The 14,849-nt window shown below is 39.3% G+C and overlaps 2 protein-coding genes across 3 annotated transcripts in view; one reads left to right on the plus strand and one right to left on the minus strand.

The window, feature by feature from the left end:
• LOC306852577 (actin filament-associated protein 1-like 2) overlaps window positions 1–14,849 on the plus strand; it is a 35,912-nt gene that overhangs the window by 20,129 nt on the left and 934 nt on the right. The window contains exons 4-19 of one of the 2 annotated variants that reach the window (XM_079389523.1): window positions 925–1,004; window positions 6,559–6,670; window positions 7,555–7,638; window positions 8,156–8,364; window positions 9,075–9,254; window positions 9,345–9,422; window positions 9,549–9,633; window positions 9,976–10,071; window positions 10,153–10,364; window positions 11,831–11,976; window positions 12,258–12,372; window positions 12,607–12,813; window positions 12,968–13,259; window positions 13,409–13,582; window positions 13,779–13,966; window positions 14,345–14,497. In XM_079389523.1, the coding sequence (XP_079245649.1) occupies window positions 925–1,004; window positions 6,559–6,670; window positions 7,555–7,638; window positions 8,156–8,364; window positions 9,075–9,254; window positions 9,345–9,422; window positions 9,549–9,633; window positions 9,976–10,071; window positions 10,153–10,364; window positions 11,831–11,976; window positions 12,258–12,372; window positions 12,607–12,813; window positions 12,968–13,259; window positions 13,409–13,582; window positions 13,779–13,966; window positions 14,345–14,497 (2,411 nt within the window). The remainder of the gene's footprint in view (window positions 1–924; window positions 1,005–6,558; window positions 6,671–7,554; window positions 7,639–8,155; window positions 8,365–9,074; window positions 9,255–9,344; window positions 9,423–9,548; window positions 9,634–9,975; window positions 10,072–10,152; window positions 10,365–11,830; window positions 11,977–12,257; window positions 12,373–12,606; window positions 12,814–12,967; window positions 13,260–13,408; window positions 13,583–13,778; window positions 13,967–14,344; window positions 14,498–14,849) is intronic. The other variant, XM_079389524.1, reaches the window with a different exon arrangement.
• Window positions 2,763–5,162, minus strand: LOC306852282 (kelch repeat and BTB domain-containing protein 13-like; the record flags this gene model as incomplete). The annotated part of the gene is made up of 2 exons (XM_079388996.1): window positions 2,763–4,295; window positions 5,085–5,162. 2 exons carry the CDS (start codon window positions 5,160–5,162, stop codon window positions 2,763–2,765), a joined length of 1,611 nt encoding a protein of 536 aa, XP_079245122.1.

Here is a 14,849-nt window from a genome sequence, read left to right on the forward strand (position 1 = left end):
ACTGTTAGAAGTTTTAGGCACTTGTGTAAAAATGCTATAAAATGAGCATGCTGTCCAAAACAAATAGATTTAATTTATCAATTAACTTCTATTAACTAAATTAAATCAACATTTAGTGTGAGCATCCTTTGCGTTTAAAGCATCCTTTGCCCTCGGTGCACTTCTGCATAGTATTTCAGGTAGCTTTGCAGGTAGGTTTCTTGAAGCATCTTGGAGACGTTACCAGAGTTTTTCTGAATTTAGTTTGTCTCAGTTTGTTCTGTTTCTTCATGTTATTCCAGACAGACTGGATGATGATGAGATCAGATCCCAGTGTGGAGCACTGGCTGTTGTCAGACTCCTTGTGCAAACAAAAATCTCACTGGATTATTACAATTAATGGTTAAATGAATGTTGGAAATGTAAACTGATATTTCCTACTGACACACTACAACAAAAGATAGAAATAACTGACTTAAAACCAGTTTTGAGCTGGTGAAAATACTAGTGTTCTAATAATTTTGGCCACCACTGTAAGTGGTGTGGATAAATTGAATTTCAGTGAAAAGCAGCACTTCATGGTGTTTTGACTCTTTGGTGACTCTTAGCCCTTGCTGTGCGGGTTTGGTATTCGCCTTGCGTTTCTACGGCAACCCAGATGTTACCGTTTGGAAAGGAAGTCGAAGGAATGTCTGATGGGAAGCCACTGAATATGGCCATCAGCTCTAAGAGACTGCCGCAGGCTATGCAATGTTACCAGAGCTGTTACCACTAGCCTATGCAAACAGCGGCAGATGAACAGCAGAATTAATATGTTTACTTGTTGCTTGCAAGCACAGCTGTTCGATGCTTCTTATTGCTGCACTTGATGAATGCTTTGAGAAGTCTTCAATGTATTTATTAACAGCCACTTTTGATCTGTGTGAAAATCAATATGCTCCTCAGACTACAGACCAGAAGCCAATGGAGAACCAGGTAAACACATCCCTGTGAAGAACCCACCAGAGCCTCCACCTCCCAGACCAGTAAGTGACTCGATTCAATTTAAACACTATTTACAGAATGACAACGATGCAAAAAGATTACAAAAACACATTCATTTCACACTAAGTTTGTTTTGAAATGCTAGTGTGACACCAGTGTTGGGTAATGCATCACAGAGACACTTCCTTCTGCCTCAGAAAAAGGGTGAGAGTAAAGGGGTGTGACAGGGCCCTTACAGTTGCCAAAAATAAAACAGCTTTTTTTGGTATTAAAAAGCAAATAAGCAAGCCCAGCCCAGGTGACAAAAAGTAACACTATAGTAACATACATATAGTTTGTCAAGATGAACTTTGTCCCGTTTCCTTTAATCTATACGTAAACAATGACACGTGCAAACAAAGAGCGTTCAGAGCACTGGCGTCCTGTTGCGGGTTAACAGGTTAATGAAGTCACGCAATATTGTAATTTTCTGTGCATATCATAATTATTTTAACACACTTTTCAGTGCTTTTCAATTAATTGATTCATAATTCAAATATTCAGTGATTGAGGAAGCTTTGATTTAGTAATTCAAGAATCAATGATTTATTTACATCATCACTAACAAATGTTCATGGAAGTCCGGACGTAGCATTTTTTTTCATGTATTAAAATATTTAAGTTATATATTTTGCTTAATATTTCTTTTATTGTTTCATGTAAAGGTGCATAATTTAAAATATTACACTTTACACATTATTATTATTCGGTTATTTTCACTATGTGAATAGCATACCATTATTACTTTTAATTAGATTTGTACTTTATTTTATTAAATATTTTGATTCTATTTCATTGCAGTTTGGTTAAAAGAAGCCATTACAGCGTAAATACATATTGTGATGAATATGTATGTATTTTTATTAGGCTATATCGGCCATTCAATTTCACTATCTACAATGCAAGACACTGTGGTCCTGCTGTAATTTATTATCTGCTGTTTACTTTCGTTTTGACCACATATTTGTTATGTATCTGTTTCCCACGCTCAAAAAATGGCTGTGTGTTTTTGTTTATAAGCCGCAAAGAAGTCAAATAACTAGTCATGCAGGTCGATAATGAATCCTGCCTTGATTAGAAAAAGTAATTGTCCTAATAGATAACATACAATTTTTTTTTAAATGATAGAAATACAAGTAAGGAAGCAAAAAGCGTGGAGTCTCTCCGTTGAAATACTTTGTAGCTCCTGTATCTGCTGTGGGAGTCTGCAGACATACAGACAGAAAGGAGGATGGAGCGTTTTAGAGCTCTCCAGTGAGAAGTCTTTGAACTTCAGACCCATCTGCGGGGTGCTGAGGCTGATTAACAGCAGCTGCACAGGCGATCGGGGAGCTGTTTATAGAGGATAGAGAACCGCAGTTAGAGCATGGACACTTGTGCGTGTGCATATGTGTGGGAACGAGAAGCATGTTCACACATATTTATTTACTGTGTGTCTCTCATTTGCCGTTGACAGTATGCAAAGACAGTTGCTTTTATTTACTGTTTAGAACATTAGATTAATTTGTGCAGTTAACTAATTGAAAGGGAAATTCTGTCATCAAAAATAGTGTGTTAATCAAGTGTTGTTCTAAAACTGTGTGATATTTAGATATATTAGATATTTTGAAGATTATAGGAAACACTGTACAGTGCATTTAAAAAAAATATATATCTTTTGTTCTCAACAGAAGAAAGAAAGTCATAGGTTTCAAACACTTTGTAATATACCGTTCCTTTAATTACGATTGCAAATAACATAACAGATTGATCTGCAATCACTAAGGTGGATAATTGGCTTCTACCGAATCTTCTTCCACACTTTCCACATTGGCGTCCATCTCCAGGGTTTCCTCTGCATCATGTTCCTGCTGTGCATCTGTGCTCTTAGGCAGTCTGAGTAAGCAAGTCCAAAGCGAGCCACTTTTTGGAAAACCTGACATCTGTCTACGAGGCTTCCACTTGTCACTGCAAATTACATATTCCAGGGTCAAACTGCGGTTGACGGTGAACGCAGAGTTCCCCCTCACCATAGCCGTGAAGAGGGCGCCCCTGCTATTGATGTAGTGTCCTGGCATGGCCGTCCATTGACCTGTAGTGATGTTGTAGCAGTCCATGAGGCAGCGTAGGAAGTCATCACAAGGGCCGTTCCTCATGACATACAGGTTGTCGCCATGAGCCACCATGCAGTGTCCGTAACTCTGAGGCTTAACCATAGTGGTGACCAGCGTCCATTTGTCATTTTTAGGTGCATATTCATAAATGTCTGTAGTATCTGGTGGCTTCCAGAAACATACAAATATCCTACGCCTGGCAACAGCACTAGCCGCCGCAGCCACCGAACGAGGTGCGTGCTTGCAAAATGTCCAGGCTCCTGTAGAAACATCACATGCTTCTACCGAGGACATGATCTTTTTGTCAAATTCACCTCCGATGGCGTACAAATGTCCATTGTGACCCACCAAGGTAAAGTTATACCTGGACTGCTGAGGACCATCAAACACACTCCAAGTGTTGGAATCTGTGTCATAACAGAAGCTCAAGTCAACAGTTTCCTTGCTAACTCCTCGCACTCCTCCAATGATATACAGTCGGTTCTCCACAACAGCCACCCCGGCCATAGAGGTGCTGGAATCTGTTGGTAGATCAGTCAGATATTTCCAAGCTCCCGGTTCCTCATCGAGGTAAAACACTGTCCTGTAGCAGTCCTGCAGAATCTTCATAGATGGCGAATGAGTACCTAGAGCAACAAACGATGCTGGTGAAAGCGACTCCACGTAGCAGATCAGCTCCTCTGGAAGTGCCTCGAGAGCATCTTGCACATCACTATAAGCATCACGAATGAACACTGCAGCACTGTGAAACAACCTCCACAAGCCGTACACTGCTGCCGTGTGGTACAGAAGAATGCAGTTGTCGGTATCAAGAAGGTCTATCAAGTGCTGGACCAGGACGTCGACTTGGAGGAAGGCCGCACACTCGGCAGCCTCCACGATCTCGTCTGGGTCTCTTACAGCAGGGCACTCACCCCTGGAAACCGCCATGGCGATGAGGAAACCCCTGGCTTTCAAGCCTCCCTGCAGGTGGAACTCGTTCAGCTGACTGTCCTTCATCCCAGAGCGGAAGAGAGCACGGAAATACTCAAAGTTCTGCCCCAGGATGGCCCTGTCTATGGTGAAAACACTCTCTTCAACCCGTACTCTCAGAATTCCAGTGGACTCTTCAACTTGTTCTTCACTTTCATCTCTGCTTTGACCCAAACTGCAAGGGGACCCCATAACACCTCTCTCCTGCCTGCTCGTACCCAGATTACTCTATTCATGAACCATAAAGTTAGACTTCGAGTCAGTTAGTGTTTCGGTTTGGATTGGACTTGTTAACAGAAGTGTGAACACGCTGCAGTCTCACAGCTACTTGCTGAACTGAAAATAGCAACACACTAAAATAGCATAGAGGGCACAGACTTCAAAATAGTAGTGGTAAATGATCAGCACTAATGCTACAAAAAAGTTCAAATTAAATTTAAATTAAGATGATTTGATTAAACAACTGAATTAAATAATTATGCTGTTATTTTTTTCCCACAGTTGACCTATAATGATTCTAATAAAGATAGAAACCCATAAGTGAAGTGATGACAGTAGTTCAGAAAGCCACTCCTGTTTTTAATAAGACTAAAAAGATTATTTTCCTTCAGTACCCTCTCTACCTCAGAAGTGTTTTGGCCCTTGTGAGTTACATTTTTTTCTTCACTGGATTTTTGGCATGGGAACGGGGGGATTTTCCATGTTCTGGGTGTTCTTTTGGTCTCTTGCCCACTTACATTTTTTTGCTTTTTGTCCCAAAGAATGGTTCTTTATCATTATTTATGTCTTACTCCTGAAATGTTTCCTATATAGTCTAAAAAAAAATGTTTCTTCTTTTTAAGTTGATGTGATTTGTGGATTAGATTATGAAAACAAGAGTTCAGTCAGGACATACTGTACAGTACTAAGATTTTAGGATTTGTCTTTTACTCACAGTGATTTTAACATCCAATTAACAGCATATAAACAGATCCCACTGTTGTCATGTTGATTCTGGGATGTGGTCATGGTCTTGACCTTCAGAAGTGGCCGGAGAAGAAGTGATACAGAGTTGTAGCCTATACCCTGAAATGCCTTCACTTTCTTTTTAATCATTGTCAGATGTCTGAGGGTTCAGCACACTGTTTTCTGTTTCAGAGATTTTATGTTGAGTGTCAGAAGAGCGAGGGCGGGATGAAGCGAAAAATGTGGGGGTTGTGAATTGGGGTTAATGTGAGAAAAATAATACTTTCTACATAGTTCAATCAACATGTACCTTCTCTTTTGAGCTGCTCTTATTTTCCCACCAAAACCCTAATATATTTTGTTGGTCCCTTTACATTTGAGATCACATAACTCTTTGACTCTCTTTCTGCATCACTTATTGAAGTGAAGTCTCTAGCAAGCGTTTGCATTCAACTTCCTGTGTCCTAGACATACAGTTGTTTACATACATGTCTTGCCATCACTTAGCCTGCCTTTTCGCCTCACTTCTGCTTTCGAGAAGCACAAGCACTTCATGTCAAACAGGAGGTTTCAATCCAGCCACTTAGTATAAAGTATAATGCAAGCAAGAAGAGATTTTCCCAGCCGTCTGTCTGTAACCTCTTGTCAGCCCTTTGTTTGTTGGTGTGTTTTGTGTGTCATGAGGAGAGGATAAGTGTTCAGTTTGCCCAGGGGCTGTCATTGCATTGTGGGTATCAGTGGGGAATTTAGTAATGTTATGAATCGGCTGATTTGGGAAACCTCATCGCTAGCTCCACACCCTTTTAAAACCATTACTCCTGCAGGCAAACACGTGTGGAATTCCTTTTCTAGCTGAGCAGGGCTGAGGTCAGAGAGAGATCATTTTCAAGGAAGAATCCCCCTTCGGTCAGAAAGAAAACCCTAGAAAGACAGGTGCAGAAACGACTAGTTAAGCTCATCTATTGAGAGTCCCTCTATTTGATTCATTACATGGGAGTGTGTTAGAGATGTTCAGCTTAGATACAGTCTCTGTGCACATTGTGTTTATGAAGTCTGCTGAAAAGATCAGCATATATTTCCATGCTGGATCAGGTTCGTTTATGATCGTTTATGGTTTATTGGTGGTCTAGCTCCAGCATAGTCAGTCAGTTAATCAGCAAAACTTTGGTAGTAAAGCTAGTTGACCAGCATGGTGTGATGATTAGTAGGATTAGGGATGTAGAATATAGTCATGCAGAATATGTGCTTTATAAGTACTAATAAACAGACAATATGTTAATAATAGGCATGCTAATAAGCAACTAGGAAATAGTGAGAGTTGGTCAATATTCAGAAAATCTTTTTTTTATTTACTCCTTAATTGAATCGAATTTTTTTAATATATATATTTAATAAAATCACATTCAGGAGACCAGCATCCAAAGTAACATTTTTCAATAGGAAAAACATAAAAGTGGCATTATAATTCAAAGAAATAATCAGTATGTTATCTCTTTATCTCTGATGTTAATTATCTTTCTCTTTTTTCTCATTCTTTTTATCGCAGTGCAACTTGGGAAGGGAGCCGTTTCCTCTTCCACCAACTCCTGCTCCTGCGTGTATAGAGACTGAAAGTTACTATGAAGATCCACAACCCTATGATCCTATTAGCATCAATGGTACGTCTCAAATTGGGTCCAAAGTTGACCTAAATACACATTATCTTCTATGGTTTATTCTTTACTTTGACGTTCGTGTCAAGCCATTTATAACCTGGTTAAAAAAAGGATATTTCCAAAGATTAGGTTAGTCATTTGTGACTTCTTATTTTCCTAAACATTGTCCTTCTTACTTACGAGAGGGAACCTGTGGTCATTGAGTGCTCTATCCCAGTGTAGTCTACAGCTTTACTATGATACAGAGAAGCCTGCAGGCAAGGAGCACAGAAAACACTGATGGTCTTTGTTCAACGTTAACCGGTTCTCTGGCTCTGAACACACAGTGACGGAACATTGACCATGAGCCCAGGAAATGGGGCCAACAGTGATGGGGCATTTGGCTGGGGTTGCAGAGTTCAGCCCAGCGAGGGGACAATCATTTACAATATTCTTCAGCAGTTGACGTCTCTTCTTGGTCAAAGGATACAGAGGCATTAGCATGCAGCTGTGCTTTGTAATATCAACACACAAGGGCTGTACATGGCCAAAATCTGATGTTTCGGCAGCTGATATCAAGCCAAACCTCATGGTTTAGTATGAGTGAAGCGAATTTCTAGTTGGATACATTTTGACAGTGATGAAACCCTAAAATAATACAAGCAGTGATGCTGCTGGTTGCATAAAATCCACAAATATTTAGTGCAGCCCCAAAATATCAGTATTGAGTTTATGCAATACTAATGAACATTTCTCATGCATCAAACGCACTTATTTACTCTTCCTGTTTCTTTCATGTGACATGTAAGCCACATAAGGTTTCACTATCTACAGCTTCTCACCTGATCTTTTTTTCTCTTCCTCCCTTATTGCATTTCCCCTTTTATTGTCCTCCTGTGTTTCTGTAGATTTTGGGTGCTTTGCCATCATCACAGGGGTCAGGAAGCGCATAGAAGCTTCAAACAGTGTGGTAAATGCTGTGATCACTCAGGGTATCTATCTCTATTTCTCAGTGTACATCAAGAGAGAAAAACAATCAAACAGCACTAACTTTATAGGCTGTGGTGAAGTGCACGGCTCTGAGAAAGCCTCATTGTTTAATGCATCCAGGCTTAAGGTTGCTGACTTTGCATGTGCTTGCATGCTTAAGAGCATGCCTGCCATATTCATGATGCACTCTCACTTCTCTGTGCCCCAAAGCTCTCAGAAATACCTTTATCTAGACTAAACTATCTAGACAAACCAGTTAAAAAAAAAATAATAATTTCCCCCATCATGAATTACTTAATCCTCATCTCGTTCCTTTTGTTTTCCATGGAAGAAACTCACACAGGACTGAAAACTAAGTGAACTATTCTCTCACACAATGCTAAATTCAACAGCATTTGTTGGGAATTACTTGCTATTTAGAGGATTATACTTTCTTTTATCCCAGTGCACCGGCAATGAACAATCAGACCGGCCCCACCTCCTTTGCTTATTGATATTTCTCACATTTCGCATTTACAGACGATACAGAACCAGTGAGCAGTTCATATGAGTCCTATGATGAGGAAGAAGTGACGAAGGGTAAGTCCACTGCACAGCACCAGTGGCCGTCTCCTGAGGCATCCATCGAGCTAATGAAAGATGCACGCATCTGTGCCTTCCTCTGGAGGAAGAAGTGGCTCGGCCAGTGGGCCAAACAGCTGTGTGTCATTCGCGAACATCGTCTCTTGGTATGTGACATCATTGCTTGTCAGTGACACCCATTTCCCACCCATAGTTGATCTATGATATGAATGTTTACACAGAATGTTTACATGTATTACTAATACTAGTAGTAATTATTTACTTAAATGTTTGGTTTTAACTTTAATATGTCCTTCAAACAGACAATTTAGTCAACATAAATAAAAAATGACCATATTTACTTTCTTAATGCACATTACATGGTCTACCTGTGCATGAAAGTTTGTCTTTTTGTAATCTTTAATCACCCCTAAAATGACATAGATGGTGCCACCAAAACCTCTTAAAGACCTTGAAAAAGCTCTCCCCTTCATCCACCTCTCATGGAACTTTTCATGATTTAATAAGTTTTCAGTGTAAAAAATCAAGTTCCACCCAAAAAAAACCTCAAAAATGTCTCATTACAGATGAAAATGGGATGCAAATGTTTTGCATCAAACATTTACATTTATGCATTTGCCAGAAACTGACTTAAACTGCATTGAAGCTGTACATTTAATCAGTTCATACGATTATTGTGAATCACACCCGTGACCTTGGCATTGCTAGCATTTACTATTTTTGCTACAAAAATATTTTATGTTGACATTTACTAGCACTAGTGAAATATCAACGATTTTTTAATAAAGCTCTATTATGAATTATATTTAATTAAAATATTCAGTGTGTGATTTTTTTTTAATGCTACTGTGTTCAGTGCTACAAAAGCTCAAAGGATCAGACTCCATTGCTGGATATCAGTCTGCTGGGCTGCAGTGTTGTCTACAAAGAGAAACAAACTAAGAGGAAGGAACACAAGCTAAAAATAACCCCACTGGGAGGAGAAGCCATCGTTCTTGGACTGCAGAGCAAAGAGCAGGCTGAACAATGGCTAAAGGTGAGGGACAGTGGGCTCTGGCCCATATAGATGAATCATCAGTGTTCTGTTTGTGCAGATATTGTTTATAGCCTTTCATCTTTATTCAAGGTTATTCAAGAAATTAGTCCGAAGAATACTGCAGGATCTACTGATGTAAATGACTCTCCAACACTCATCTGTACTAAGGTATGATAGATTGGGGTTTATTCTCTGATTGATTTATGTATGAAACTCTGTCCAATTTTGGGTGGATTTTTCATAAAGTAGTCTCTGTACAATTATTAAGCTTAAAAGTTCTGTTCTTTCTGGCAGGGTGAGCAAAGTGAGAGATATTCAGTGGCATCTGAGAGTGGAAGCAGCACAGACAGTCACGCAGAAAACCTGGAGAACAAAGATGGTGAGAGTGGACCATTGCAGCTATTCTTTTAGGTGTCCGTTTGCTTGAATACACTGGAAGTGACTTGTTGTCTTGTTGAGTTAAAGGTGCTTGTCACCTCAGAATGTTGCTTAACCATGAACCAATCAGCTGTAAGTAGCAGACTTGACTACAGCGTCAATACAAATACAGTTAATAACTTTGTATACCCATTATTTTCAATGGAAATACATTGATATAAAAATAAAAAATCCATCATGATAACTGAAAACTGGAGTAATGGATGCTGAAAATTCAGCTACTAGTTGTATTATTGTAATTATGTATTTAATATTTACCTTTCAATTGTCATTTAAACTTTAGTTAAGAAGAAATACGGCAAGTTTAGTAACCTTATGAACATTGGAAAAAAGAAGGTTTCCTCTTTGGAAAGTCCAGAGAAGACTGTGGATATGTCAGGTAATCATCAGTATTATTAGTTGACAAGTTTTAGAAACTTCCACAAAACCTACCATTTTCATCACCTTCTCTTTGTTCCAGGCTACATAAACGTCCTGGTGAACACCCAGTGGAGAAGCAGGTGGTGCTCAGTGAGGGACAGACAGCTTTGGATCTACAATGACAAAAGCAAGAGCAAAGTGTCCCAGCAGCCAGTGGCTCTGGAGGGGTGCATGGTCCTGCCAGACCCCAGTCCTGAGCACCTGTACTCATTCCGCATCCAAATCGAAGGAGAGGAGCTCGCAACCCTAGAAGTGAGTAAAGAGAGGTGAAGTGAGTAAAGAGAGGTGACGTTCATCACTAACTAGTCCTGCATTGCAAGATGCATGACTTTGCAGCTTATTCCACCCACTTAGGAAGAGATTGTCTGATTGACCTGTAAAGCATTCAGCCACAGTTCATTTGGTTTCTATGTGCAGTTTAGAGATCTGAAAGAGATTTTTGGGAAATAATAAAGTCTATAATAGCACAGCAAAAACTCATCATGTGTGGAAATGTGTTTAGATTTGGTAAATTTATGCCTTCCAACAATAATATTTCACAGACAGGAAGCAAACAGAAAATACAGTTATATACAGCTTGTCATTTTGCTTGCTCACTCAAACCAAGCTCTGAATATCTTCCAAAGTTTGTGGTGTATAACATCTGTATTAGACAGTTGTTTGTTACAGTAAACCAGAAGACCAGAGGTAACTGATTAGTAAGTTTTTACACTCTCATGATGAGCCACTGTTTTTCCCAGTCTCACTGTCTGATGCCTCATGTATTCTGGCATCAGTCCAACAGCCTGAATGAGATTTTTGAGAACTCCCCTTTCTTTCAGTTCTGGTGTATACAGCTTTGTGTGATTCACAGCTCATTTTTATGTGCTAAACAAATAATGGACTCTTCCAAATTATATACACTACTGTTCAGAAGTTTGGGTTGGATAGATTTAGTCTTTTTTTTTTTTTTAAAGAAGTCCCTTGTGCTCACCAAGCTACATTTATTTGACCAAAAATATAGAAAAAAAAAACACTAATATTGTGAAATAGTTTTACAACTTTAACTGATTTCTATTTTAATATTTTTAAAATGTAATCCTGTGATGGTAAAGCGGAAATTTTCAGTCTTCAGTGTCACATGATCCTTCATAAAAACATTCTAATATTCTGATTTGGTGCTTAAGAAACATTTCTTATTATTATCTATAGTATGTTGAAAACAGTTGTGCTGCTTAATGTTTTTGCAGACTGTGATGCATTTTTTAATAAATAGATTTTCTTGAAAGAGAGTATTGATCTGAAATAGAAATATTTTATAATAATCTTCTGAAAATAAATATTTTCTGTCACTTTTATGCAAAATGTAGGGACCACAAACTTTTGAATCCTAGTGTATTTGTATTTCTTTGTGTATCAATTTTGAATTAAGAGTACGGCTCATAAACTTTTCCTGCCCTCATTCTTGAGTTATTTATCATCAGTTGTCAGTAAGACATTTTTTTAGAAAACAAAGACTGAGGGGACAAAATGGTAACTTCTCAAAATGACTTCATGGGATAGTGAGGATTCAATATAAACTTCAACGTGACTGCCATCTTCAGGTCAGAATGAAGTCAGTGTAGTTTGAAGAATGAAGTTTTTTGGCAGAGAATTTTACCAGGCCTAGCTGCACCCATGAAGATATATAAATATCTCAGGGGTTATCAATGATTAAATATCCTCCTCTTTCCTCTCAGGCTAAGTCCTCTGCTGATATGGGCCACTGGCTTGGGCTCATACTGTCACAGACAGGCACCAAAACAGACCCAGAAGATCTCACCTACGACTATGTGAACTCTGAGAGAATATCCAGTATTGTCAACGCTGCCAAGACGTCCATGTAGTAAGTTACTTCATGTACATCAGTTGTTATTAAAAAAAAGAAGTATTCACACAAAAATGAACATTTTGACAAACCTGCATGCGTTTCTTCCGTGGTGTACAAAAGGAGAAAATTTGAACAATAGCCTTGAGGCTGAGACTGTAAACAGACAAAATTAAATAAAATATACCATGAAACACAAATACACCATAAAATTGGCGCATATTACTTATGAATTATATTCATAATCATATAATAGGTTTGTTTGCTTTTTTGGAGCCTGATTTGTTTGTATTTGTCAGTCTAATGCAGAGGAGGTACTCAGAGCCCAACACATACACAGACAGCCCTCCGTCAAACCCTCATACCTGTGATGACATATACGATGATGTGCCATCCACAAAGAACGAACAGGAGGTGGGTGAAACACCTTTGCCATGCTTTTGTCATTAATCTACAGCACCCACTTTCATGTAGCTGTGTTTATTTCGAGTCATAGACTCAGGATAGTGGAAGATTCACTAAGCATTCCACCAAAAATAATACGAGTGACAGGAAGTCATTGCTGTGACAGTGTTGTGTTTTTGTAACCCTGCAGGCCATCCAATTTCAATAATGTTTCTCTGATACTGTTGCTTTCTCCGGCTGTAGGAGGTTCTAGAGGTTCAGAATGGCAGCGAGGAGGGAACAGCAAGCAGCGAGGAGAGCGGGAAGGACAGAGTGTATCTGGACCTGATGCCGGTTCGCTCCTTCCTGCACACGAGCTCGGGCAGAGTGTCACCTCAGACGTCCAACACCGCACAGACAGAGCTCAGTCCCTCAGCTGCTCCCCAGGATGATCAGCTACACCCTAAAGAGGTGAACTATTTTAAAATGGAAAATACATGTCATTAGATCTTCTTTAAAAAACATAAAAAATCTTACTGATCCCAAACTTTGGAACAACATTGTTAAGTATACAAATATTTTAATACAAATGTTTAAAACCTTCTATACTATTCTTTTAAAACAGAATGTAACAAGTGAAACCTCATTACCGAGCAGCACAGAGAACCTCGAGCCTCCACCTGTTGCTCCTAGAGTGGACACAGACCCCTCTCCAGCCTCCAATCTGCAAATCCAGACTCAAAGAATCAGTTTCCTCAGTCAGGAAGACCAAAAGAGGGTCTCTCCCACCTCAATGCCATCCCAAACTCAAACCCTACCTCATACATCTGCACAGACGCCCCAGAGTCCGCCCACCTCCAGAGGAAGAGCCGCCAGCACAGATAGATTTCTTGAAAAACTCAAATTCTCTCCAGCAGGTGAGGGCTGTCAATTGTAAAACAGGCCTACAAAACTTTTATTTATTTACCCTGCTGTGCTTTTCCCAGCCATGCACTCAAGTGAGCATACCTTCAGTATGTGAATATAGGTCATAACTCAAAGCTCCTACACATTCCCTCCTGTTTAGCAGGCCCGGGGTCGGTTGAGGTGAAATTAGGGAAGAACAGGACGGAAGCCGACGTGCGGCGTTACACCGACGAGAGAGACCAGCTGGAGCGAGAGAGGGAGGAGGTTAAAAACACTCTGGCCACACTGAGGAAAGACAGACGAGAGGTGAAAGAAGAGCTGAGCTCCTGCCAAGGTACTGCAGCGCCACCTATTGGTAATGCCCATGTGTTAAAAGTTGTAGTTTTGATGGTTTCAACTTTGTGTTTTCTTTCTATTTTCAAGTTGCAATTGTTTTTATATATTACTTGTTAGTTCTGACATACTATAACACCACAATGTCACTCTAAATGTAAAATGTTAATAAATGCTTTTGATTATGGCTCATATAGACCCTACTCAGCAGGCCTCTCTGGAGGCTCGTCTGAAGCAGATGGAAGAGACGTGTCGTGAGGCAGAGCGTCGGCGAGTGGAGGTGGAGCTTAGCCTGATGGAGGTGAAGGAGAATTTGAGAAAAGTGGAAGCTGGACCCTTTACACTGGGCACCACGGTAGATAGCAGTCTACTGGAAACTTCAATGGTTAGTATGACAACAGCAAATCAGAATTTTAAAATATATAATATAAAATTTAAAATATATAAACAGAAACCGTTATTTTGAATTGTAGTAATATTTCACAATGTTACTGTTTTTACTGTTGTGTTTCTGATCTAATAAAGGCAGCCTTGGTGAGCATAAGATATATGTTTCAAAAATAAACAAAAAAAAACATACCTACTCAAACTTCTGAATAGTAGTGTAAAATCTGTTGCAAAACCAAAGGATCTGCTTACCTGACATAAGCATACTAGGTGGAAATATTCAGTATAGTTAAAAACAAAATTGCACTGTGTTTTTAATAATTATACTTTTTTTGAGCAACACAAGTCTAGCTGATTATACTGTTGTGTATTCTAGCCCAAGATGGCACCTGTATCCAGCCCTGCTCCAAATCCACCCACCAGCACCACCAACAATGGCGATTCACCTGTCAACTCCGCCACAGCGCTGAAGAACAGACCCCAGTCCATCATGGCATCCGGCAAAGGAAACGTTCTGCAGAAGGCCAAGGTCAGAGTCCACTTATGCATCCATAGTCCTAACAGAGAGCTTAGCTTTTTGATAACATTTAATACATTTCTCAATCAAAGCAACTATGCACAGAAAAGTACTAATTAACCTGATTTTTGGACAGGCACTGTTGTAATTCCATTGCATTCTTTGCAGTACATTAAACTACCATGTGAATAGCAGTATATACACTAGCATTTAAAGGTTTTTGGTTGGTAAGAATTTTAAATGTTTTTGACAGAAGACTCTTATTCTCATCAAGGTTGCATTTATTTAGTCAAAAATAAAAACAGCAATACTGTGAAATATATTACTACAAAATAACTGATAGCTATCATGTTTTACTACAAAA

This window comes from Barbus barbus (genome assembly GCF_936440315.1).
Source record: "Barbus barbus genome assembly, chromosome: 32".
In the NCBI taxonomy this organism is placed as follows: domain Eukaryota; kingdom Metazoa; phylum Chordata; class Actinopteri; order Cypriniformes; family Cyprinidae; genus Barbus; species Barbus barbus.